The following is a 27,566-nucleotide window of genomic DNA, read 5'->3' as shown; positions in this document are numbered from 1 at the left end:
GCCCCCTAGCCGTGCTGCCTGCCGACGCGCAGCCGCACTGGTACTGGCCTAAGGCCTCACTCTTTGTTTGTTGTTTGATCTGACGTGACGGTTCGCATTTGCAAATGCGTGGTTGTGACGGTGTCACGTCGGTAGAGCTACACAGCTGACTGCAAGCGTCAAGTGATACTTTTTGCCGAGAATTCCAGCAATTGTGCCGCTCAGCGTGAGTTCGACGTAAAAGTTGATTAGGGGTTGGCGGAAGCAGCGGGACCGACTGTTCGCGTGCAATGGATAGCGTCGTGCTTTTCGCGGCCCAGCAACTGGCAGGCATGACGCTCTTGAAAAAGAACTGAGGCTCCGGGCGTCAAGGAGGCCTTGCAGAAGGCCAACAGACCTGGTCGTCATACCGCTAGGTATGACGTCCCGGCTACATTAAGGACCGGGTGGCGAAGAGTTACAAAGAGTGGCTTGAAGGAGGATGCTGCAATGACACCGACGGGACGCCGCGAGAAGGGCTTCCCCCAATGAAGTTGCGACGTGGGTGAAGGACGCGCGGAAAGACTTGCCAGCGGAAATTATCGTGACTGGCTTTAAAAAGTGCTGCATTTCCAACGCAATCGATGGCAGCGAAGTCGACGTCATTTGGGATGCCGAGGATGCCTGCGAAGAATCCGACAACCTTCCTTGCACATCTGACGAACATGACACTCCCGGCAGCGACTAGGGCGCTAAGTTAATTGTAAATAAAGGTGTGCTATGTTTCAATTTTCCTGTTTCTAAAAAAAAAAAAACGGGTCGACCTATTTTCGAATATTTTTTTAATTTCTCGTAGAGTGCTATAAGTAGGGGTCGACCTATATTCGTGCCCGACCTATTTTCGAATAAATACGGTAGTCCAAACATTGCTTTTGAAGCATCAGATACCAATACAGGAAAATCTAATCTGCAACGAAAATGTTGATACCTGCAAAATGCAATTTATTAGTGCACAAAAACATTAACAGTGCAATCAATCAACAATACCTCTAGTAAAAAAAGTGAACAGTACAACCAAGGACATAAAGGAACATATATGCTCATTCTATATTCAACCTACCACCCCACGCTTTTCCTACAGTCCATCAGCATTCCATCTGCAATAACTACTGGCAGAACTAAAATTCAGCCCTGCTCAAAGCAAAATACTGCCCGAGGATCCAGTAAACACTGCTTTTGGGACCAGACAAAACCTCCCAGATATTCAACAACTTTCAAATATCTCAATGCAGGGGTGAAATATCCGATGTCATTATCATGACCCGACTATTCTGTGTCCACTGCAGGGTAAAGACCTCTCGCAATGGTCTCTTACCCCGTCTTGCACATGCCAATTCCGTTTTATCCTTCAATTATTAATTTTTGAATTTCATCAAGCCACCTAACTCGGCTGTTTACCTCGGCTGTGCTAGCCATCCCTCGATATCCACTCCGTCGCTCTCGCTATACGTTGGTTATAGGTCCTGTGCACTATGTTGCTTGCCCAGCTCTGCTTTTTTTCTATTAAAGATAGATGTGACAAGCGATAGCCTTCGAGTGCCACAATGTCAAGCGAACGCACGCACGCACCAAGCAGAACAGCAGCTTGGCGGCTGCAGCGATGGGGGTAAGTTGTGGCGCCAAGGCGTGCTGTGGCACTTTGGAGAACTAAAAAAAAGCAAACAAGCAAAAGCAAATCTGGCGACACGGGGAGCGGTGGCATGAGCAGGTCGTAAGTTATAGAGGAGGTCGTGGTTGGAACGCGGTCCCTGTACCCTGAAGAAAAAAAGAAGGCAAATCGACCAGCAAATAAAAAAAATTCAAAGTGCAACGACCTAACCAACGTGTTTGTCGAAATAAAACGAAAAAAAAAAAACGGCTGTTCCATCAATTACTGATAGCCCCCAAATCGCCGCGCTTTTTGGAGGTCACGTGTACAACGCCGGGGGCTCGATCGCCATCACCACCATCAGAGAAAAAGAAAGAAACGCCATTTTGCAAGCGGTGTGCGTATGTTGTGGTCGTGTATTCAACTTTTGTTCCACCATGGGGAAGTACGCAAGCTACACGGCTGGATTTAAACTGAAGGCAGTGCAGTACGCGCTGGAGCATGGCAACCGGGCTGCAAGCAGGCATTTCGGTGTTGGAGAAACCAGTATTCGGTACTGGAGGGATCTAGAAGAAAAACTTAAGGCGACGAAGAAGACATGACGGGCTTTCCGCGGTGCCAAGACCGGCAGTTATCCGAACGTCGAAGAGCAACTGGTCCGGCATATACGGGAGCTATGACAAGACGGCTGTGCTGTGTCATTGGATATTGTGCAGACTGAGGCGCGCAGAATAGCCCGAGCGCAGGGCATCGAAGCAAAAGAGTTCAAAGCCAGCTCCGGATGGACAACTTGTTTTATGCGGTGCCATGGCCTCGCACTGCGAAGGCGGACCACCTTGTGCCAGCGCTTGCCCGCAGCATATGAGGACAAAGTGGTGGACTTCCACCGTTTCGCAGGGTTACCAGATTGGGCTATTAATAGCCAAATTGGGCTACTTTTTGTTCGAGTTGGCGTCGAATTTTTCACTTTGGCTATGTGGCTATTTTTGGGCTACATTGCTATCGACTAGGCAAGAATTCCAAAAAGCTACAAAATGTAGATTATTTTAGTATCGGGGACCCCAAACGGCTTACGCACGCACGTTCTTGCGCTCGTCTGTACCTCCTGACTTACAAGTGCCGGGGACTCCCAGCAGCTGCACCCATGGAGAATACAAAGGAAAGCGGGAGCGTGCGTACGCGATCGTCTGTGGGTCCCCAGGACTAAAAAATGCACCTTGTCAACGAAGGCCCCCTGGCCGCCGCCATAAGCCCCTTTGGGGTGTTGTTAACATGCCTGACCCCCCAAAAATGCAGTACCGAGGCGCGACGTCAGCTTTTGTACTCCCGTGCAGAAGCCAAGAAAGGTGGTGATCGTTCTGTCTGTTAAAAAGCTCTATACAAAGGACGCCAAGGTTTACATGCGCATGCCGCTAATAGGTCCCGTCATCAAAACATTTCAGTGTGTTGAACGATCCCAGCACCTGGAGACGTAGCCCAAGAAAGGGCTTCACGTGTCGTCAATTTGAAACCATGTTGATCGCTCACGTTTTCTCTAGACTTTCTTGACTTCTACTACTGTAAAATGTCGAGCAATCACCCCCCCCCCTTTCCCCCCTCCACTCAGTGAAAGATAATAAGAAAGATGTGGAGGGGGCCCTCTTGCTCATTCCCAGACCAAAATCCAAGATAACAGCGAAAGTGTCTCTAAGTAGAATGCACACCTGTGTTTCTTATGAAATGCTTTCTTGAATACGCGTGCATTTACAGTTTTTACTGAATCGGAGGTTGTCTGTCTGAGATTTCACGGGTTCTGACAAGGGTGGAAAGACGTTCTTCAATGCGACCCCGAGACATCACACTGTACAAGTACTAAGAAATCGTGCACATATCTAAAGACTCTCAGGAACCGCTGCTGCAGGATTATGTGGCGGAGAACAGGTTGAAAAAAAAAAACGTCAAGAGGGAGGGAAAGGAGGGGGGGGGGTTGAGGTTGGCGCTTGGTCAGTCATTGGCGCATATTTTCAAGTCTCCCGAAAAGGGGAAGTGGGCACATGATTGTGAAAGCTAGCAGATCGCATGACACGTGGGGAGCGCCCATCCGAAGGTTGCAGGTTCAGTGACCCTGTCAGTGGCAGTTTGTCATTTCGTCCACTTAAATTTACTTAAATTTCGGCCACTTTCGTGCACTTAAATTTCTAGATCCTGCAGCCATCGCTCAATCATTGTGGATGGAATAGCAGAAAAAATATTACGCAATACAACGGATTCACGCATACATTTGCTGATTTTGGCTATATTTGGGCTACTTCAAATTTTCGCGTTGGGCTATGTTTGGGCTACCTCGGAGTCCAATTTGGCGGTTTGAGGCTCGCACCATCTGGTAACCCTGCCGTTTCGTTATAAAGCTCTGACAGCAGAAAGACTTCATTTTGTCCCAGATCGGCAACGCTGATCAGACCCCCCTTTGCTTTGATATACCGCGGAACATGACAGTGGAGGAGAAAGGTGCACGGAGCGTCATCGTCAGAACGTCTGGCGCTGATAAACAACGATGCACCGTAATGCTGGCGGTGACAGCGGATGGGCGCAAGCTACCGCCTTACGTTATTTTTAAATGTAAGACGCTCCCAAAGGCAAATTTCCCTCAAGGCATCTACGTCAGAGTCCAGGAAAAAGGCTGGATGAGCGCGGAACTCATGGTGGATTGGGTGAAAACAGTCTGGGGTCGGCGGCTGGGTGGTCTGTTGTTCCCGTCCATGCTTGTCCTGGACAGTTTTCATGGGCACCTAGTAGACCGCGTACGAGATGAGCTAAAGGAGCTGCGCACAGATCTGGCAGTGATTCCAGGCGGCCTCACATCGATACTGCAGCCTTTGGATGTGTCCTTGAATAAGCCTTTCAAGGACAATGTTCGAAGGCTGTACACCACCTGGATGGCTGGAGGACAACATCAGCTGACTCCAGGTGGTAAGATTAAAAGGCCGCCTGTGTAAATGCTGTGCGCTTGGATCGTGGAAGCGTGGCAGGCGATCTCCGACGAAGTCGTCAGGAAAAGCTTCAAGAAGACGGGTATCTCGAACGCACTGGATGCGAGTGAGGATGACATGTTGTGGGGTGCGGATGATTCGGACACCGAAAATGAATCCCCGCTCGGCGAGGATGAATGCGACTCGGACTCCGAATAGGAAAAAGGAGGAACACCTACGACTTTTGTGTAAATAAATTTTACGTGTGTGTGTGCAGTTGACGGCTCTCGCTTGTTCATTAAAAGGTACATAGGTATGTTTGTTTTATGCTGAATTAATTGGTAAACGATAAAGTCGCCTTTTACTTGACAAATGTGCAAATTTAAAGCGCGAGAACAGAGTCGAAAAAATTTTTGAAAATTTTACCCTGCGTAATTGGCGCACCCCTAACTTCGAGCCGGATTTTCTGAAAAAAAAGTGCGCCTATTATGCGAGTAAATACGGTATCTTCATGGAAAACCACGTACAGTAAAACCTTGTTAATTCGAAGGCCTCAGGACCGAGAAAAATATCCCAATTAAGCGGGATTCCCAATTATCCGGAACAACGCGAAATCAAAGAAATCAGCCAGAAAACGTGATATATGGAAGTCACACCTTTATTGTGGCAAGTCCGCCTACTTGGAGAAAAATTCCTTCATGCGTGACTGACGCGTTCGGTAGTTCCCAGCACTGAAAGTCATATTTTCCAGCCTGTCAATGAGGCGCAGCATCTCAGCCTCGCCGCCGTTGCACTCAACAAAGCTGCGCACAACACTCAAGGCATCAATGACATCCGCCAAAGGGGGTGCTCGGGAGGGCTCGTCATCGCTGTCAACATTAGAGGCTGAATCAGTCGATCTCGCAGCTATCTCGCTGTTGATGTTGGCGTAACACGTCTGCACTGTGCACTCGATGTTTGCATACTCGGAGAATCCGATTGGAGTGCACTCCTCGTCCTCCGCGTGCAAAGCCTCATATCGAGCGCAGAGAGTCTCCCCTTCTTCATCAAACGGGCAAGTGACAGCAGTGACAGCACACTCAGCAGAAGTTGCCTCTTCTTTCACAAACACGGCGTGCTTAAAACACCGTCAAATAACGGTGGCCTCCACCTGCCTCCATGCGTGAACAATGACGCAAATACCATTGAGGAGGTCAATGTTATACTCCTTTCCGTTGTCATAAGGCGAAAATGTTTGAGGCCCGTGTGCTTAGATTTAGGTGCACGTTGAAGAACCCCAGGTGGTCAAAATTTCCGGAGCCCTCCACTACGGTGTCTCTCATAATCATATCGCGGTTTTGGGACGTTAAACCCCAGATATTATTATTATATTTCTGTTGTCATAGCAAAGGAGCATTCGCTTCAACAGATTGTAGCGATATATTTTCTTGGTATGGTGTATGACGCCCTGGTCATCGGCTGCGATAGTGACATCGTGTCCGGGGGTAGAAAGACCAGCCTGTTTGCCTGCAGGTTCTGAATGTCGCCGTGAGCTGGGCAATTATCGACGACGAACAAAACGCTGCACCTTGCGGCCGCAAACTTGCGGTCAAGGTGCCGTACGTATTCTTCAAAGAGTGCAACCGTCATCCAAGCTTTCTTGTTGTTTTTATAGATCAGGTCATCCTTGGATGGCAATCGTGCATTTTTGAAACAACGAAGCTTTTCTGTCTTCTCAATAACAAGCAGTGGCAGCTTATGCTCACCGCACATGCTTGCACCAAACAAGAGTGATTTTGTCTTTGTTTTGTTTCCGCCCCTTAATGTCTGCCTCCTTCAAAGCGAACGTCTTCGTAGGCAACATTTTGTAGAATAGAGCAGCTTCATCAAGGTTTTAAACATCTGCTGCTTCGTACTTGGTGAGTAGTGGAGCCAAGGTGTGCTGCTTCCAGCCGTCGACAACAGGCTGATCCGCGCTGCCACTCTCACCACAAACAGTCACGAATGTCAGGTTGTCGCGTTCCTTAAATCGGCAAAACCACCTATTGCTGCATTTAAACTCAGAATGTCCAAGTTGCAGCGCCAGCTGGTTGGCCTTCTCACGCAAATTGATCCCATTGACAGGAAGGTGTGCTGCGTTGGCTTTCTGCAGCCAGTCGATCAGAGCTGCTTCAACGTCGGCGTACGTAGGCGGGCGTACTCGTGTACGCTTTGACGAGTGCGTCTTGCTGTAAGCATCGAGAATTTTCTCCTTATTCTTGATGATGTTGCACAGCGTTGACAGAGGCACGTGGTGCTTTTCGGCGAGAGCCGTTTTCGACGCCGTCGACTTGCTGGCCTCTTCAATTAAGCACACCTTTTCGTGCAGGGACAAGCTTGTACTTCGGCATCTTCCTTCCAAGCACACCTCAATCAACTAATTCACAGGGAAGACACTGAAGCGGAAACAGGAGACAAACGGAGCAGTCGCCCCGAATCGCACAATGCTCGCCAGCCGACATCCAAATGACACAAAGACTCCACAAAACATTCACTTCGCTAAAGTGGCTAACATCGCTGTTGAGAAGATGATGATCATGATCACAACCGCACGCGTCGTCTACCACTTGCTCAAACATGGCGTCTACAACGTATTTCCGGTAAAAAAAAAACATGGCCTTCGAGATCCGTACATAAAAAAAAAAAGTGTATGTTTTAGTTACAGCCTCCGAGATTCGCAACACCCTTTGCATATCTCGGGAGGCGTGGCCAAGTGTGCCAATTAACCGGGAAGTGGCAGACTGGCCGCACCAATTAGCCGGTTAAATTGACATGTAAAAATTTGGGACCGCACAAAATAATACAAATTATCCAGGATTCCCAATTAACCGAGTACAAAATTACCGAGGTTTTATTGTAGACAGTATTCTATAAATCTTTTATGTAGCCGTCAAGGCAGTGCAGATTATCACAGAATAGTGGCTGCCTAAACACTAGTGAACAGGAGGCATGTGGATACTGGTCTTCCTTGTCTTAATCTTCACAGTTCCCCATAACTTCTGCCTGCTTTTGTCCTGTTAAATCAAAGCACTCTATTCGAGTGCCTTGAAGATTTCATTGTTATGAAGTCGTTTCTCGTGGAAAGAACAAAACGAGGGTTGATGGCAGAGCTACTGTTGCTGCTGTGACAGGCTGACATAGTGTTGTTACAAGAGGGCGTACCGGAGTAACTGTATGGTGCATGTGACTCTGCTCTGTTGAAGCACCCCTTCATTGTGTGTGTCCTATGGTTGTTTGCAGAGCAACATGGTGACCATGCACGATGTGCTGGACGCCCAGTGGCTATTTGAGAACCACCGAGACGAGGAGTACCTGCGCCGAGCCATCCAGCCTCTAGAACGCCTACTGGTCAGCCACAAGCGCATTGTTATGAAGGATAGTGCGGTGAGCTGCTTCTGTTAAATACTTCAGGCTAACTCATTTCGCAAGCTCTTCAGCTGCACTTTGTACCATGTTGTGGCCTTGGATTAGGATTCGGGTACAGCTAATCCACTTAGAACTCTAAAATTTAGGCTTGTGCGAATATTCGAACCAATATTACAGTATTCGAATTCGCTTCGATTCGAATTTAAATCATTGGAAATTTTGTAGTATTCGAAATAAACGAATAGGTGTATATTACCGTATTTACTCGAATCTAACGCGCACCTTTTTTCCGGTAAAACGAGTCCAAAAATCGCATGCGCGTTAGAATCGAGTACCGAAAAAAAATAAAGAAACTCGGTTATCGTATTGCCATCGGCATTTCAAAATGGCCGCTTCCTAAGCGCCTTGGCCATTTCTGCCATTATTGTTTCAGTTCATACGTGTGCTGAGGAGATTGTCATCCCGTTCTGCGTTCGCATCGACGGCATGGAAGTGCCGACTCCAAATACTCGACGAGTGCACCACGTTGCAGCATTTAAAAGAATAGTTATTACATGTGCTGAGACGGCCGGAAATCGGGCCGCATCGCGGTCGTTCGGAGTTCCCGCAACGTGCGTGCGAGACTGGCGCAAATAGAAGCAGAAGATTTTTTTTACAGCAAAGCTTCATGAAAAGGTTTCAGTGGACCAAGGCAGGGCCGGTTTCCCGAAATCGAAGAGCGTTGATAGCGACAAGGAGTTGTCCGACAGCGACGAGGACTGATCCATTACGCGACTCGTGTCGCCGCCGTAGTGGTGACAGTTTTAGCGGCAAGGCCCGCTTTTTGACTTTGTGTTTTACTTTTTTGAAACTTTAGTTCTTTAAAACCCAAATACTTGTTCTTCTTCTGAATGTGCAAAGTTTGACTCCTACGGACTTTTTTGTTCTTTTCTCTCACTAAAAATTGGGTGCGCGTTATAATCGATGTATTACTTTTTTTTTTTTTTGGTCGCGGAAAACGGGTGCGCGTTACAATCGAGGGCGCGGTAGAATCGAGTAAATACGGTAGTCCGCATGTTGCCCTAGCTGCCCTATCGGTAGTGACCGCGGACAGTCAAAGTTGAGGGTTGGTGTCGAGTGAATGCAAAAAACTGCAGTTGTTGCATTTAGAAGTGGTGACTTATACCCCAGTCACACTGGCAAATTTAGTGTCATTTTGAGCGAGTGCACATAAGAAGTGCACCACAAAGACTCTGTGTGCCTTGAATGCCACATTGCTGCACGTGGCACTGAGGTCACCAAGCCCACCTTAGTAGGCCTAACATAGGAGTAGTGAAGCAGCTGGCAGCCAGCCACTTCTTGGACAGCAGTCTTGTGTGCTACGTCGCGTGGACTTTCCAGCCGCATCCGTTGGAACACGACCGGAAAAATTCAGTAGCAACACTACAAAGACGCCCGTTCCACTGACAGAATGAAAATGAAACTTTTGCTGTGCAGGTGAATGCAGTGTGCTATGGTGCCAAGGTAATGCTGCCTGGAGTGCTGCGCTACGAAGATGGCATCGAGATCAACGAGGAGGTCGTTGTCATCACCACAAAGGGTGAAGCTATCTGTCTTGGTGGGTGCCTTTGTCCCTCTTTGGTCACTGTGAGGAGTGCCTAGCATTCCCCAGCAAGGAAATTGTTACCATTGTTACCTAATTCTAATGCACAACTTTCCAACCGAAGCTTGGCATGAGTGACAGATTTCAGTGGCCGTGGTGCCGTTGTACACTAAAAACTTGGCGCCTGCGAGCAAAAAGAAATCTGACCCTCAAATGTGTGCTGGTCAGATGCTTATTCGTATGAGCCATTTTTCAATAATTGATGCCCCCTTGTTCGTGGGCTTGTCGGAGATCAGCCATTTCTGATGTGGCAATCTGATCTTTTTTCGAGATCACTTGCCATTGCACGTCGCCACATTTCAATAGAGTCTTTTAGCAAGTTACGGAAATACGGTACGCAAATACGGTAAGGCAGTACGGTAGCGTTCCTCCTTTCCCGCTGGCTGTGCTTTGGCCGCTCAACAACCGGGAAAGGAGGAGCCGTACCGTACTGCCTTACTGTATTTGCGTACCGTATTTCCGTAACTTGCTATAAGACTCTATTGTCGCTACATACGAACACATGACCACCGTTGTTCCCGGTATCCACTGAAGCGCTGCACTGCTAAGCACATGTTTGAAAGTCCAATTCCCGGCATGGAGGAATAAAAAAGTAGAAGGGAGCACTGTGCACCGTGATAGAGAGAAAGAAATGTAAGTGAAACCTCATGAATTCAAAGTCACTGGGACTGTTAAAAATCTTCGAATTAAGCGGGTTTTCGCATTAACGAAACATACAAAAAGCAGGATGCAAGGAACTTTGAATTACTGAAAGTAATCAGAGGTGGTTGTTTGCTGTGCCTGCTAGTTTGCGGCTCCAAGGGTTATGTTTTCCAGCGGTTATGTGTCCCAATTTAGCCACAAACAGGGTAAACGGCGGGCCTCACTGCTGCAAGTGCAAAAAAAAGAAAGAAGAAGAAAAAAACATGGCTGATCCCTCAATCATAGGAATCGGTATAACACGAAAGTAAAACGTGTCTTCACAAACGTAGTTGAACGTTTGTTGTGCACTGTTTCGCCCCGAGGGCGAAGGAATGATTGCTATAGCAACAAGTTGTAGTGTCACGTGTAGAACGGCAAGCAGCTCGAAACTTGCAACGCGCTGCTGAAGCAGAAAGAATGCATGGAACGAACATACACAGGATGAGCGCGAACTAACAACTGTCACAGCTCAACAGTTAAAGTGCGCTGGTCACATCAAAGGAGGACGCACGAAACGAACGCACAAGTATACACAGGATGAGCGTGAACTGTCGCAGTTGTAACTTATTTGTTTGTGAGCAGCGTGTCCTTTCGCAAAAGCGGCTGCTGTAGTGAGCGAAGTGACCTTCGTGCTCTTTCTAACTTGAACGCAAACTTGTGGTGAGAGCGCAAGACGTACAAGATAAGTGCACGCGCAGGATCGACCATGTCCTGTAGAGGCACACGCTCATCCTGTCAGATGATTGCCGGGTCGTGGCAAGAAGTTGCAGCTGAGATGGTTTCAAATTGCTTCACCAAGGTCCAAATAGGTTGTTGAAGCTGAAATCTGCGACGACGAAAAGGAGCCTGCAAATCCAGCGGATGTAACCGAATCATCGGACGTACTTCAAGCGAACGGGGGAGTCCCCGACGACGTCGAACTTGGCGTATTTTTGTTTGCTGACAACGGCGCCGTATGTACTGAAAAGTCAGATGCGGCGCCTGTTGAAATGGTGCAAGATCGCGATCACGACTAAGGTACATCAGAGAAAGATTCACTGTTTACCGCGCCTACCGCGAAGGGAGTGATGGACGCGTTGAACGTCTTGCGTCGTGCTGCCGCCGCACAGGATGATGAAGCTGGATTTCATGAATTAACTTTCTTGGAGCGCCGCTTTGTCATCATATATGAAGAAAACACAAGCCAAAATCACACAGTTTATTGCTTCTGAATAAATGTGAGAGGCGAGGTCTTCTGAAGTGATGTCCTTCTTGTTTTAGTTTTGTTTTGCATGATGCTTACCGATTTTCATGTGAAACTGCATGTAATGAAAACCTGTATATAACGAAATATTGCCGACATTCCTAAATTTCATTACATCCAGGTTCTATGGTTCTATATTTCATCAATGGCTTTGTTTACTAAACAGGGTCAGGTTAGCCGTGGGTGATATTTATAAATCTGTGTTCTTTTATACAGTTGAACCCCTTTATAAGAGACACTGATATAAGAGGCACGTGGGGTGTAAGAGACACCAGTGTGCTACATGAAGGTTAGGGTTGATGGGAAAATGCATAACTTAGTACCCTGCTTATAAGAGACACCTCATATAACAGGCAAGAATTTCTCCCCCATGCGTGCCTCTTATAAAGGGGTTCAACAGCACTTTTATTGTGCTTGAATAGCGTGCAGCACATTGTGCTTTTATTGGTCGTCTGTCATGAATGCAGTATGTGTCTTAAAATTGCTTCTACCAACGCCCGTTCCGAAAGCTAGTTTTGCTGCTCCAAAATGCATTTTTTGCCTGCTCCAAAAGCTGCTCCAAAGCAGTCTAAGCCAGTAGCATCACTGGTCACGGACTAAAGGAAGGCACACGGACACTGAGACGGAAGCGCTTCTGTCTGTGTGTTCGTGTGCCTTCCTTTAGTCTGTGTTCACAAGCTCTACCCTTATCAGAATGAATTTCCAACTCACCCAAGAAACAGCACTCTTGGGAAACCATTATGTTATTTTCTGGTGGTAGTTCGAATACTTCGAATAGTAAAATTCTGGTGCGAATCAAATCGAATAGCAAACACTATTAAAAAAATATTCGAAAGTTTGGATATTCGCACACCCAAACTCGATACTGAGCCAAATCGGCTTTCTTTTGCCTGTACTACGATCTGCGCCAAAAGGTGAAATGGCTGTTCTATGACTGTGTAGAGCATTCCTATGTTGCTAGCTTCAATATATAGAAGTACTGCTAAAGCACTGTTCAGTATCTGCACCACTGTCTTGTACTAAGCCAGGTGAAATTATATAAGAAGCTTTATTGCCTGGCACGAATGAGGAGCAGTGCAAGATGTATGATTGGTGTATTTTGTGCACAGGTATTGCACTGATGTCGACGTCTACCATTGCCACGTGTGACCACGGCATTGTAGCCAAAATCAAGCGGGTTGTCATGGAGCGGGACACTTACCCTCGCAAGTGGGGACTTGGACCAAATGTGAGTGTTTCAAAAGTTTGTCGAGACAAGAATAAATGCTGCCTGAGTGTTAACGGGTCTTAGTGGTGCCAACGACATGCTAGTTCTGTGCTTAGCTCTCCACAGTTTTATTTTTAGTGCATCGAAATGAAGACTTTCTTTGTCAATGTTATTATGCACATTGAGCTGGCGTATGTGTGGTAATTATGAATGATCAGTTAATTAAAAGTGATGTCAGGTTTTCGTCAGTTTTTCATGCAATGCAACAGAAAAAATAATGCTTGTTTATTGAAAGCTAAAAGTCTAAAACATTGGTTAATTAGACATTATTTCTCAATTGAACGCCTTGAAGTGATCGTAATGTTTGATAAGCTTGCTTTGTTAAAGTGCAAAACAGCTTTGTGTTCCATGCGAGCATCGTTGTCATTGCAGCTGACTACAGCACCGCAGATCATGAAGCAGCAAGACAACCTTTTGCAAACAGCATGTCAGCATTCCGGGCCTTTTCGTTTGTTTCCTCAAGTGTACTTGGTAGTGCGTCCGCTTCGTTGCACAACTGGTTCCACGTGTGGCATGTCAAGTGTCAGCTGCATTCGTGACAATGGTGACTCTCGGACTATATCGGGTGCTTGACTTCGCAATGAAAGTAGAAATTTTGAAAGAAGTTGAGGAAGGAGGCACCACAACGCAAGATATTGCACAGAAATACGGCATCAAGCCTAACACCTTTTTAAACTTCTCAAGAACAAGTGCTCGATGCTGGAAGCATTTGAAAATGATCAGTTCAAGATGTCTCGCAAGAGACTGTGCTCCGGCACCCACCCTCTGCTGTCAACTCCGCTGTCAGCAGTCGACAGTAAAGAAACCGGTGCATTGAATGTGCCGAGATTCGCAAGCACATCGGCTGCTTCAAGTGAGTGAGATTGCAGGATCGAGCAGCTGTTTTGAACCAACGCCATCAAGTGTGAACAGACCTTCCATCATTCATCTGCGGATGCATTTCCTGATGAGTGAGGACATTGGCACGAATGTGAAACTTCGATGATGCTGTGAGAGCTGAACTTTCCTCTATGCCCAGCTACCCAACAGAAATTTCATTCGATGGATGTGCCGGGGCCTACAGTTCCACCTGTAAGCAAGGGGAAACATTTTTCTCTCGTACAGATGGATGTTTGTAGCAGCTTGCTCAGTGGCACTGTGTGCAAGCATTGCTTGGAGGGTGGTTTGACTTTCCGAGAGGGCACCTAGCTAGGACCGGCAATGAAACTCGAATGTTGTGCGCTCTTCTTGTGGCCCAATTACATATTTTTGGACGTTGCCCTTCAAAATCGATTCGCAAGCTTTCAAAAGCAACGTCTGCACCATAATAGCGATAAAGCAAATTGGGAAGGGACAGACAGCCCTCGACAATTTTTGGGCGGCAATGAGCGTCTCACACGGAGGTCTCCACGACGAAGCATTTCAGAAGCACTTAAAGAAGACGTTCAAGGAGCCAGAGGCCCAGAGGTTGAAGAAGCTTTATGGTAATCCTGCTGCAGCTGTAGTTACAGCGTACAAGAACATGAAGCCCAGCTTTTGCAGATACAGTGAACTCCCGTTAAGACGAATTCTCGCTTATGCCGAACAACAGAAAACCGTTTGTTTGGTTTTCCATAGACTCAATGCAAAAAAAATTCGCTTAAGGCAAACCGCCCAACTGTACCCTTCTGTTAAGACGAACAACGCTGTGCGGGCTTTATCAGCAAAGAAAGCAATAAAAAGAGTAGGGGGATTTACAACTGGGACCCCCAAGCCATTGGGTCCTTTTGTATCCCCCCACCTCCGTCCCCGTTCTTCGGTTTCCCAGCTGGAGTACAAAGGAGAACAGAACACAAGAGCTTGGGGCCCCTCTGCCGTGGTCAGAGGGGCAAACGCAAAGGGAGTGAAGGAAAAAAATAAAGAAAAAGCGACAACGAGAACAAAAATGCTCTGTGAATTACAATCGACCACGTTTGCCGCGCACTCCCATCAGAGGGGTGAGGTGCATTGTCATCGCCATCACACAATGGCGGCCGAGCACATTTTGTGGTCAGTTCGCGGTTGGTTCATCCGTTCCCAGTGAAGTGCAAATTGTGATGAGCCATTTTGATTATGGAAGTGCACGACAAGGGAAGGCTATTTTGTACACTGAATATAGCTGCGTCGTGTCTTTTTCGTGTGCGCGAGGCTTGTGACCGTGAGTAGCGCAATGGGATATCTTCAGCTGCACGTCGATCAGGAAAAGTTACTACGCGCCGAAAACGGGAAAATATCCGGACCTCGAAGAAAATGTTGCAGACATTCTTAAGCAACTAAGCTTATCATGACTTTGTCAAGGCAACAACACGCGACCGAGGCGTATCCAGAAGCGATCTTAGAGCCAGCAAAACAGGCTCACAGAAGAAAAGAAACTGCCAGGACAATAAATTTTACATTATTTGAAGGAAAACTGTGCTTCTCTCTCTCTTCTTGTAATCGCCAACATAGGAGCGTGCTACAGTTTTATCATTAAAATGTGGTAGCAATATCTTCATGAGAAATTTTGTTTTTCAACCAGCGAAATCGGGTGCTCGTAAGATTTGTGTAAATACTAGGGGTGTGCGAATATCAAATTTTTCGAATACGAATCGAATACGAATACCCACCTTCGAATATCGAATCGAATATCGAAGGAAAAATGCCTCAACAGTACCAATATTTTATTTACCATGTAGCTATTTAAAAAAAAACAAAAAAAAAACATTAACAGCCTGACTGGCAACACAACATACACTGCTATCTCCAGAACACAATGTCCAAGCTAGCACAATGCACATCACAACACAAGCAAATATCACGGCACAATGAAAGTAATGGCTAGATGTTATCATGAAGGAATATGAGTTGCTCCACATGATCAGGCAGCAGGCGCTCCCTTGTAACGGAGACACCCTCCCCCCCCCTCCCCCCCTGCCACTGAAAAGGCACGCTCGCTTGGCCAGACTGGGGTATCTGAACAGTCCGCCACCAGTCACGTGGGTCACTGTCTTTCTTCAGAAGTGGTCCCGCATAGTGAACGAGTGGTAGTGCGGCACGTTACGGCCGCATAATATTGAAAATGCACGGTTACATGATCGCCAACAGCGCTGCACGTCGGAAATGCACCAGCAATAAATCATACGTATTGGGGCGCTCGTCGCAGGCAGATATCGTGCCTCCGTGTACTTACGATGTTTATCGCTCCTCTCGGCAACGTTTTTAGCTATACGAACGCAGCAGAAATGTGGAGGACGAGTTATTTTATGCATGTCGAAGTTATCGAATATTCGAAACTTTTCGAATACACGATTTTCGAATCGAATACGAATATTTCGAATGTAATATTCGACGAATATTCGAAACTTTCGAATATTCGCACACCCCTAGTAAATACTCTGCTTGAAGGCATAGCGTCTATCTAGAAGAGCCAAACAAATGTTTTTTCTTGTCTTTTTGCCCCCATTGTAAGTCTACTCCATACAGTGTTTTCAAGTAACATATTTGGATGCACTTGGCATGTTAGCATCTCCCTTTTTGGGGGCACTTCTGATAAGCCGAACTCCTGATAAGACAAACAGATGACCGCAGTCCCTTCGAGTTCGTCTTAACGGGAGTCTACTGTATATTGCTGTGGTGTACGATTGAACTTGGCACAAATGTGGGCACATGTCTCACATTGGAGTGAGAGCAATTACAGTTCCATACAGGTTTGATCTTAGATGCTGTGGTTCTTTCGAACCACTGCCTTGGATGCCAGATGGGACCCAAACCTGGGGATGCAGAGTATGACAGGTGGCAGGAGTATCACATATGCCAGAAGAACACCGATGCCAAAGTGGAAGCATGTAGGTGCAGGCAGCCCTAATTCTTTTCAAGAGACTGACGTCAGTGCACACTTGGCGTTACACAGTGCTTGTTTTTCATGAAGACAGCCATGCCTTCTCTCTTCTAACAGAAGAGGATGTCTACAGCTTGTCTCCATTGTAAAGGATTAGTGCCTCAATCACGTTTAAAAGACTGGACTACGGAACATCATTCAGGAAAGTGAGAAGCCAATGAGCAGGAAGGGAAAGTTGACAAAAGCTGTCATAGACAAACTGACAAATAATTTATATGGTTCAACTCTAGTAATGTGGCTGCAATGCAGCACGCAACAGTGGCAACAATCATCACGTCATGTCGAGCGACCAAGACCCTCACCATGAACTTTGCCCCGAGGGAACGGAATCGCAGTGCCGCGATAAAACTGCAGACTGAGGCAAACGGCGAGACAAGGCACAAGCGCAAAATCTTCCTCACTTTGTTCCTGCTGCTATGCTGCCTGTCTGTTAATGGCTTTCACGTAAGTCTCTTCTTCGGCACTGCTTAGGGAGCCAAGCCTCGTAATGCTTCAGAGTCAAACGTTCCACTATGATACCAATGGAGCAACATGCGTCCCTGATGGCTGTTGAAAAAGCACTTTGTGAAGCAGTGCTTCCATTCAACACAGGGTGCCGCAAAGCATCCAAAGCAAGAGACATCGATCTCCAAGGGACACCAGCGATGACACCAAGCTGTCCTGCGAGCTTTGGAAAAGGATGCTGTATGCCTGAGGAAAAAAGAAAACAGCAGACACCAGCAAGAGACGCTGGAAGGAAGGTGGAACAAGGAAAGAGTGGACAAGGACACTTCCAGCTATTCTGCATGAGCTTTTTCATAAAACCACATGTGTTCCATTTTCAAGGCACGTTTTCTCAATATGGATTGTTTGGCTGGTAGTGGTACTGAAAAGCATGATATCTCAACAACTGCTTTCCACATTCGTGTGCTTTTTTTTTATTTCTGTTCCTGAGTTATTTTTCCATAGGGTAAAAAAAATATATATATTTTTTTATGCTTGTGTTGTTAATTTACAACACACTGTTAATTTTTAATTAATGCGGTCTATACTGGCAACATGAACTTCAACGTTCTTTTAACATTTCGTGGAGGGGAAATTTAAAGGAAGGGCTTTGTAGCCATCTTGAATAACTATCAAGGGCTTTTCTCTGGGCTTTTCCTCAGGAGTACATGTCAGCCACCTCATTAGTGCTGTGATAGTACAGAAGAAGGCATTAGTGTGAGTAAATAGTGTGCGCCGCGCCGCTTCTTGCGTGTGGCTCCATGGGGCAGTATGGTTGGGACACTGGAATTTTGAAGCACCGCACCAAACAGCTACCGAACACTGAAGAAAGCAATGTGGTCGCCTCGATGGCATGGGGATGTTTCGGTTTCAGAGGTGATTTTTGTTGATTATATGCTTGGTCTCTCTTACTTCGCTAAAATGAGGTTTTGAATGCATGTATTGCTTATAGGGTTTTAAAGGCTAGTTTTATTTACTTCGTTACATTCACTCGTTTGTTATCCAGTTGAACCCCTTTACAAGAGACACTCATGTAAGAGACCATAGAGTTTAAGAGTGTGCCTACATTGAAGTAGGGGTCGATGAGAAATTGAGAGTGTGGCACCTGCCTATGAGAGATACCTCACATGAGGGACAAGAACTGCTCCCTGGTCTTTTGAAAAGGGGTGCAGCTATCTCATTTTGTGATAACGAGGCTCAAGTGTGCTTGTGGACTGGGGCCCATACTCATCCAGCATTGGTAGTGTTGGAGTGAAGTTTTCTGGTGACCTCTGCAAAAATTTGGGGGCACTCGACGGTAAAACAAAGAGACAACGTTCATCATTTGCTTGACTGTGCCAGTTGGTGTTCTGCTTACCAGCATGTCTGGAAACTCGCAATAGAGGATGTTAAATGCTTTTACTTCTGTAGACTCTGGCAGCGTTTGTTTGTCTGGGACTATGTTTAGTGCCTGACTGTGGTGATGGAAGATGTGCCCCCATTGCAGGCACTGAAGAAGAAGCAGATGATCAAGGATGGCAAGCTGGACAAGTATGGCCGACCCAATGAGAACACGCCCAGTGGATACGAGGAGGGAGCACCGTGAGTGCTGCCGTTCTCAGTCTTTTTCTGTGTCGCTGTCGTGTAACACTAATGCGATGTCAGTCAATGTCATACATTTTTTTCGACTTTCTAGGGACTGTGAAATTGTCTGAAAGAAACAAATTCATGCTTTTTTGCTGTGCTCAAGTTGTAGGCTCTCAACTGGCAGGCTTTCAGGGCCACAAAAGGCATCCAATATTTGAAGTGCATCTAAATATGCTACTCGAATGTAACGCGAATATTTTTAAAAAGTTTTTTGCTACCTGAAGTCAACCATCACGTTGCAATCGAATACTAAAATTCTAGTTGTCTAAAAAGTGCAGTGATGCACCCAATTCTGGTCAACTACGGTTTCGACCATTTCGCTATTTATGTTGGCAACATATGCCACCTGAATGCCATTTTAATCCACTACAAGCCAATAACTCCCCTTCGGCTCCCGTTGTAATGGGAACATCTTGTGCTCAGTACGATGGCTGTTTTAAGAGGTGGGCCATTTTGACGGCTGAAGAAATCAGCTGCTGCCAGAAGCCTCGGCATGAGTGAGGCGACCATCTTCGAGTGGCGGCTCCAGCAAGAGCTCCTTTTCAGGTGCAATCACGGCCAAAACGGTTTCCGTGGGCCACGTCACGGCCGCCACTTTGAATTGGAGCAGCGTGTTGCTGATTTCGTCTCAGAACAGTCCAATTGCCTTATGGCGGTCAGTGTTGAACTGATACAGTCAGGGATGCAACAGTTGCGCCAGCAGATGTTGCATCCCTGACTGTATCAACTTGTAATTCAAAGTCTAAATCGCGTGTTGGCACCACCAGAAACCGCCGCTGTTGACAGAGCATGGGGGCCACCATTGCTTGATAGTGACGGTGATCAGACTGCCCTGCTTTCGCAACTGGCTTGAGTTGCTTCTTAGTCATAGACAATTCGAAGCCAAAGCTCAGTTGTCCACACTAGAGTGCAATCGCGGAACGATTCTTTTTCCTATGCCTTTTCGTGCTTTTCGCGCTTCGCTAGTGGTCAGAGCAACGGTACATCCGCGTTATCAACGCGAGCAGCCCTGGGGTGCAATCGGGGAACGATGCCTTTGCCAATGCCAATGCTTTTCGTGCTTTGCACGATTGCCCAGTGCAACCGGTGGTCGGAGCAACAATTCGTCCGCGTTATCAACGGGATCAGCCAACCGCGAGTGGTGGATAAAAATAGCATAGAATAAGGTGTAAGTCATCGCTCCGCAATAGCACGCCTGCATCTCGCCGTTGTCTGCGAATAGCTAGTGTTAGCATATTAGTGCAACTGTGCAGTTCGTGTTGTGCGTCCGTGCCTCTGTTTGGTTCGTTCGCGGAAGCCGTTGTTTTGCGTGCTTTTCAACGCGCCGTCGCTTTGCATATGTGAGAATCACGTCATGACGCTGCTGGGGAAGCAAAGGAAGCAGCAGACACTTTCTGAATTTTGGAAATAAATGTTTCTCTGTTCTACTAGCTCAGGTCAGCTACATTTTTTTCGATTTCACTACAACGAAATGTTCACTTCAACGAACTTTTTTCCGAGCACCGTCAATTTCGTTGTAGCGGGGTTTGACTGTACAGTATAGACCGCTTATAACGTAAGTCGCCGGAGTCGCGAATATCCGCACTATAAGCGGTACCGCACTGTAACCAAAACAACCTTTTTCAAAGTCTGCACTTGCGCAAAACGTGTTGAGCATGTAGCCTCGCGTGTCCGATAATCGACATATGCGATTTGGGGCGCTTGCTACCACTTAAATCTCCGAATATTCAAAAATTAACCGCCAAAGACCCGCATTGCCAACGGAATGAACACGGGGAAAAAAAGCAAACAAAACAAAGTGCCATCGCGGAAATTCGCTGACTACCTCGAGGTATATGCGCATTACACCGAAACCATGTCGAATCACGACCGAAATTTCACGTGCTGAGCGGTACCGATCGTTCGATTTCACGGGCGCGCACGCGATGTCGAAGACATTGCAATCGAATCCGGAACCACCATTCGAGAGCTGCATGTGCCAACCATGCCCTCGTTTTCATTAACGATATGATCCCCTTCCCTTCAAGTGCAGCCATCGCAAAAAGTTTCGTTGATTCCGCACCAAACCGCAACTTTTATCGCCCGCGACCGCTACCGAAAAGCAACCAACGCTGATTAGGCCTAGCCTGCGGTTCAGCATGTAGTCGCGGGAAGTTTGTCCGAGACAAGAAGATCGGAGGTCGAAAAGATCGCACTCAAGCACTAACCCAAGAACAGCGCGCGTGATACGAAGTTAGTGTTCGCGGCCGGGAGATCAACGGCGACAAAAGACCGCCAAGGTTTAAGTCCGCGCACTGGCAGAAAAGGCGAAAGCCCGCGTCATGAAGCCGCAAAACTTTTCAATTTGCGGACGAGGTAGCAAACGCGATATCTGTAGCAAGTGTGATAACGACGACGCTTTTCCCGACAGGAAACTTGCTTTAAAGCGCGCTTGATGAGGACGCGATCGTACGTTGCACGCGGAACGCACTGCCGGCAAGCGGCCGCGGAGCGTTGCCGCCGCCGGTGCAAAGGCTACTCCGTCGCCTAGGCAACCACCATCCTTCCCCACTCGGCGAGCTCGCACAGCGCTGCCGCGGTCTTTTTCCTCCCTCCGCCCCTCGTTCGTTCACTGTGCGTGCCCTCGCCCTTTGTAACGACCTCGTCGCTCCCTCCCCAGCGGCGTACCTCCTTTGAGAACCGCACTCGCTACCGCGTTTGTCGGAAATATTTTCCCGCAACCGCATTATAAACGGTATTTCATCTTGGGGGACTGCACAATAAGCGGTATGCGTATACATGCGGTTCTATGGGAGGGTAAACGGGAGTCGAAAAAGAACGCATTATAACCGGTCCTGCACTATATGCGGTTACGTTATAAGTGGTCTGCACTGTATTACATATGTTAATGTGATTTCTTGTCCGACATGACGCCTGTATAGGGTCTTCTTGCAAAGGAGTTTCAAGCAGCAGCGTGGCTCTCTGGTAGATTACTCGACTGCCATGCAGAGGCCCCGGGTTCAAATCCCATCCAATCCTAGAAAATTTTTTTCTCATGTCGTTATTTTTTATTACGCGCAATAGCGGTACAGATGGCTGCGGCGGACAAATATGGCACCAGAATCGGCTGTTGTGATCTCATAACAGCTTTCGCTGTAAAGCAAATACTAATATTTTTTCTTACTGTGATGAATGCTGTCATGTCTTACAATCCCCCTCTCTCTCTCTGCAGGGCGGGTGGTGGCCACAGCAGCAGCGGGAAGGTGAGAGAGCATGCTACTCAGTTTCCTTTTACACTAGCTCGAATGCTGGCTCTCTGTACAGACCATTGTTGCTTTGACCCTTTTCCTGAAGTGCCGCAGAGATTGTTAAAGGGCCCCTAAACCACCCAGAGTTCGAAATTTAGTTGTGGTGTGACAGTTGTGCACTACAATGAACACGTCGCTGCGAGAATTTTTCGAAACGGTGCCGTAATAGGGGAGTTGCACACATTTGATGATCGAAACGCAGCAATTGCTCGTTTCACTCTTTCCTTCGCTACCCTCTGTTCGTCGGCTGGTCTCCTGTCCCAAAGTCGCTTTGCCCTCCTCGCCGAGTGCCCCTCTCAATCTCACATGACATACTGTCATCGCTGACACGCTCTTTGAAGCAGTGTGCACTTCTGGTCGGTTGCCGCGACTCCGTCAACTCCGTGCTTCTCGGGTAACCGCTGTTGTTGCCGTGCCGGCCCATGCTCCTAAAAATCGTGCCAGTATGGGCCTTGTGTTGTGCGCGTGTCTTCAAGGATAGCAGCATAATAGACCCGTGTGGTGACACGCCATGCAAGAGCACTTCTGCTCGAGATGAGGAGCCTTGGTCATTGCCTTCCCGAGATCGTGCCATCGATGTGGGTTGGTACCATAGGTTGGAAAAAAATGTGGAGCTCACTCAGGCTCACTCGTGAAATATATTTTGCCCTTAGGGCTCACTCCGACTCAGACTCACTAAAATTTTCCTCATCCGGACTCACCCAGACTCGTACTCACAGCCCGATCTGAGCCTGAGTGAGTCGACTCATGATTCCGTTAACGTATATTTAACTTTCTCAATGATAGCATTGATGCGCTTTTAACACCAAAATCTAACAATTGGTGCTCTACTTGGCATCTTTATTCTCATATCTTCAAGTACAAGTTGTCAATGTTTGTAATCTAGTAAAGAAACTTTTATTGTAAGAGATGACTTGCACAAGATATCTTTATCAACAACTTCCCGTCAAAGATTTTGCCAGAGGAAGGTCAAAAGAACCCATCTCCATATCTCTGATCAATAAATATTGAGATGGCATATGAGAGCTAGTGCTTTGAAGTATGTGTGCTTAGCTGTGAGTATAAACATAAGCCGACATAAGCCTGACAGTAATGCTGAAGTTGAGTAAATTGGACCATATGTCGACAAAAAATGTGGACCTCACTCGGACTCACTCAAGAAATATATATCACGCTTTGGGCTCACTCCGACTCAGACTCCCCAAACCTTTCCTCATCCGGACTCACTCTGACTCAGACTCACAAAAATTTTCCTCAACTGGACTCACTCGGACTCAAATTCACGAAAACATTACTCATCCGGACTTGCTCAGACTCACGGCTCAATGTGAGTCTGTGTGAGTCGACTCATGAGTGAGTTTGCCGACCTATGGTTGGTACGTTTGCAGTGTTTGCCTGCTCGTTGTTACCCGTCCTGCGCAAGTATGTTGGTACGTTAGCGATTTGGCACTTGCGTTATGAGCCGCAGTTGCCGATTCGCAAGCAAGCATGCATTGCATACACAGGCAACACGACAAAAAACAGCAAAAAGCGTGTGCAGCTGCTTGCAGACTAACCGGAAGTCATAGGTTCCTGTTCGACCAGTCATAGCATCGCTTGCCGACAGCATCACAGATTCAACATGCTGATGTCGCACACGTTGCCCTGGAGAGGAGAAGGGATTGCTTTGGGAATTGTAGCACTGCTATGTGTGGCATCGTTGATCGTGACGGCATTCTGCACGCGATACGTGTGTTTTCTTGAAATGTTTGGAAAATTATCGGAGGTGGTTTGGGGGCCCTTTAAGGCTGTGTGCCCATTTTGCCGAATTGCAAGGTGCACTTTTTAATTGGGTGAAATGCGAAGTTTGTCGGACATTTGCAGCATCCTTCAGCAGCAGTCATAACTGTCTTTGATCTTTGTGAGGAATGTGGTGTTCTTTGAACTTGGAACAATGTCCATATTAAAAGAAATTCTTAAGAAAGCTAAGACCAATATGTTGGATTTATAAGAGACTGTCATAAAGTGCCAATAATTTGGAGTCTGAGGTGCTAGTGAATTTTTGGAAATCTATTTCATTATTATTGATAGAGTGTTTCTTTTTTTTCTTTTTGCACAAGTAACCAAGAAAGCTTGTCAAATGGAAAGAAAATGGGCAGCTTTTTTCTGCCTATGTGAACCACCATTTCATAACGCACTGTGGTAACAATAGACTTTCAGCAAGGGCTGACTTCTAGCCTTATTGGTACAACATATCTGAAGTGTTTAGTGCAGAATTATCAAGACGGGACAAGTGTACATCTTCTACCTTCTTGTCCCGCCTTGATAATTCTGCGCTAAACACTTCAGACAAATAGACTTTCGATGCAGTGGGTCCTTCTCGCTCTGTTACTGTGACTCATTGTAAGTTTCGCTGATACTGGCTATATTTGCAACACGCGAATGTAGAATCTGCAATTTCCTAAAAATGTCTACGTTGTTTTAATGCCATTATTTTTGTTGTGAGGCATGTGTCATCGTAGATGTAGTGCTACGAGAGGACCACTTGTCTGATTGAAGGTGATCAGGAGAGACTATGAAGTGTTGTGGCCATAATAGGCGTGTGCGCGGAGGGGGGAAGGGGAGCGTAAAGTCTGCCCCATACTTTCACCTAATGGGGGGGAGGGGGGACTTCAACGAACCTTCACACACACACACACACACCCCCCGAAAGGGGAACCCAGCGCACAACTACGGTGGCCATTAGTGTTTGCAGTATTGTGAGGTTGCACTCAATGTTGCAGCGGAAGCACAGCTCAGCTGAGGATGGCTCTGGAGATGCACATACCAGTCAAGCAAAGGAGAGCAGCAGTGAAACTGAGGAACAGGTGAGGGTCTGTGCACTAGCAGCCTTAGGCCTTCATACTTGTCACACTGACTACAGTGGTTTATAGAAAAGCAAGTGATTTAGTGTGGCTTCTGACATAAAAAAGTTAGTGCAGGCTCCTGTTCGTTTATACATGGCACACCTCAGCCAGTTCAGAGGGATCTAATGCTGCTTCTTTTCCTTTAGACCCCCTCGAAGAAGGAAAAGAAGAAAAAGAAGAAGAAGAAGAAGCACAAGTCAAGCGACGAGTCTGAGTGACTCTGGTGCAATGGTGACAAATAAATTCCAGAGAAACAAGCTGGCTCTTTCATTGAAGGCATACAACCCCTGATATCTTCATATTCGAGGGGATCATTAAAGAGGGGTGTAACTTATAGAGAAAAATTACTTCCCTCGCATTTTAATTACTCTTTCACAATACTAAAAGCACCACTCTTGCCACGTGAAGGTGCTTGATAAGCCAGAAAAGACCAAAAAAATACTTCTCGTGACGCTGCCCTGAGGTTCCTACTCTAACATGCCTTGAAGTTGTAGATTTTTGCACCGTCTGCTGTAGGGCGTCTGAATAATTATTTGCAGATAAAAATGAATTCCATTGTCTTCTATGAAGCTAGCAACAACATTTCAGTAAATTTTATTGAGCCAGCGTGCATTGACATTAAGATGCTCAGGGCGTAATGAAAGACTAAAATTAAACTTTGACCTTAATTTGCACTTCTGCTTCCCATGGCAAGAAAAAGCTACTGAAGTTCATCTCGCGATTCAATGCAGTACACCCCACCATTTCATTCTCCCAAACATGCAGTCGAGTCCACTTATAACAATATTGAGGCGCCATGAAAATATGATTGTTATAACCGATTATTGTTATAAGCGGGTTATGCCGAAAATAACAAAGAAAACGTGACAAACAAGAGCATTTAATGGGGGGAACATGATAAACAAGAGCACTTAATGAGGGGGAAGTTGCTTACACTTTTCACTTTTTAGCAGGTGGATAACCGTGAGCAGTCAGCCTCGACTGCTTACTGGCCATTTTGCAAAGCGTCCAACTGCTGCGCGTGGCCGAGCGGAAGGTTTTTAGCAAACACAAAATCGCGCAGGGAGTATCATTTGCAGCGCTTCCTGATGCGACACAACCTGCATGGGTTCCGGTTCCTCCTCGTCGTCACTGCTGTCGTCTTCCGCGTTGGTGACCGCAGCGACGATCGCCTCGTCGGTGAACTCATTTGTTGTTACTGCGTCGTCGGCGTGCAAAAACTCCTCAAGTCCCGATGCGTCTCCATCACCACCGTTCACCGACGACCAAAGTTCGGTCATTTCTGGTTGGCAGGAGCGTCGCGGCCTTCCACTTCCGCCTCACTGGAATCCCCAGCAAAGCCCACCTTACAGGAGCAATTCGTGATGGTGGAGGAGCCGACTTCTGCCCATGCTGCAGAAATGAACTGCACGGCCATCAGGAGCGAAACCTTGAAGTCTGGCGCAGGTCGGCGTTCACATATGTAGATGTTCAGGTTCAGCGCCAGCCTGCTCAAAACACGATGCCGATACAGCGCCTTGAAGCAAGCAATCACTCCTGCGTCCATGGGTTGCAAGCCCGCAGTGGTGTTGGGAGGGAGGAAAAAAATCTCCACGTTCGACAGATTCTGGGCGGTATGATGGGCGGTGCAGTTGTCGAGCACCAGCACCACTTTCCTGCCTTCGCGCTGCATCCTCGTCGAACTCGACCAGCCACTCACGGAAAAGTTCGCGCGTCATCCACGCTTTCTTGTTGTGGCGGTAGCGAACAGATATCCTCGCGGCATCACGAAAACAGCGAGGATTCCTCGACTTGCCTATCACAAAGGCGGGACACTTGTCGCTGCCGTCCATGTTAGCACAGAAAAAAAACTGTCACTCGCACTTTGCTCTGTTTGCCGCCCTTACAGGCATCGCCTTTGAGCGCGTGCGTCTTTGAGGGTAGCATCTGAAAGAACAGCCCAGTTTCGTCACCATTACAGGTGTCGGTCCGTGCAGGCTTCACGGATGCAGGGCAGTACTTCCTCCAACCACTTCTGCCTAGCATTTACATCCAGCGAGCCTGCCTCTCCGACGACTGCCTTGTACACAATGCCATGCCTCTCTTTAAAACGCTGCAGCCAGCCACCCCCAGGCTGGAAATCAGTGTTGCGAAGGAGGTATGCGAACCTCTTCGCCTTCTCCGCCAAAATGGGACCACTGACTGCCAAATTCATAGCGCGAGCGCTAAGGAACCACTGGTACAGTGCATCTTCCACGTCTTTGTAGGCCCCGTGCCTAACCCTTTTCCGGCCGTCATCTATTGCGTGGCTAGCACCGCTAGCACTGGCATGGCTGCCACTTTCGGCTTGCTTGAGTGCATTGCGAATGATGCAGGATACTGTCGGCTGCGGCAGGCCGTACTTGCGCACCAAGCTGCTCACTTTCTCGCCGGCGTTGTGCTCTCTCACAATGCTACGCTTAACTTCCAACGGTATTGCCGTTCGCTTCCTCTTCACTGGGGTGTCGCTTTCTGGAGGACGGTCTGCCATCGTGCGTGCTACGATGTCCGCGCGTGCGGAGACAGGAGGATAGAGGCGACAGTGACCACAGAACAGGAACAGTGACAACAGGCAAGGAAAACGACGCTGGTAAGCACCAGACTCGGAACACGTGCACACGG

General features: G+C 47.3%; 2 protein-coding genes and 1 long non-coding RNA gene across 3 annotated transcripts in view; 2 read left to right on the top strand and 1 right to left on the bottom strand.

Annotated features, from left to right (window-relative positions):
* Positions 1-25,183, top strand: part of LOC119386590 (H/ACA ribonucleoprotein complex subunit 4) — a 48,558-nt gene extending 23,375 nt beyond the window's left edge. Inside the window, exons 8-14 of the mRNA XM_037653876.2 lie at positions 7,813-7,956; positions 9,415-9,535; positions 12,614-12,732; positions 18,615-18,709; positions 21,966-21,996; positions 24,804-24,887; positions 25,073-25,183. Of these exons, the coding sequence (XP_037509804.1) occupies positions 7,813-7,956; positions 9,415-9,535; positions 12,614-12,732; positions 18,615-18,709; positions 21,966-21,996; positions 24,804-24,887; positions 25,073-25,144 (666 nt within the window). The 3' untranslated portion in view covers positions 25,145-25,183. The remainder of the gene's footprint in view (positions 1-7,812; positions 7,957-9,414; positions 9,536-12,613; positions 12,733-18,614; positions 18,710-21,965; positions 21,997-24,803; positions 24,888-25,072) is intronic.
* On the top strand, positions 1,866-4,927 carry LOC125757596 (uncharacterized). Its single transcript, XR_007415333.1, has 2 exons — positions 1,866-2,504; positions 4,868-4,927. It is a non-coding gene; the product is annotated as an uncharacterized LOC125757596 (long non-coding RNA).
* A 1,019-nt stretch (positions 25,184-26,202) lies between the features above and the next one.
* Positions 26,203-26,598, bottom strand: LOC119385430 (tigger transposable element-derived protein 6-like). Its single transcript, XM_049413988.1, has one exon. It carries the CDS (start codon positions 26,596-26,598, stop codon positions 26,203-26,205), a length of 396 nt encoding a protein of 131 aa, XP_049269945.1.
* Positions 26,599-27,566: the final 968 nt, after the last annotated feature.

This window comes from Rhipicephalus sanguineus, chromosome 3 (assembly GCF_013339695.2).
Source record: "Rhipicephalus sanguineus isolate Rsan-2018 chromosome 3, BIME_Rsan_1.4, whole genome shotgun sequence".
NCBI classification, from domain to species: Eukaryota; Metazoa; Arthropoda; class Arachnida; order Ixodida; family Ixodidae; genus Rhipicephalus; species Rhipicephalus sanguineus.
This window is presented reverse-complemented; position numbering and strand designations above follow the sequence as displayed.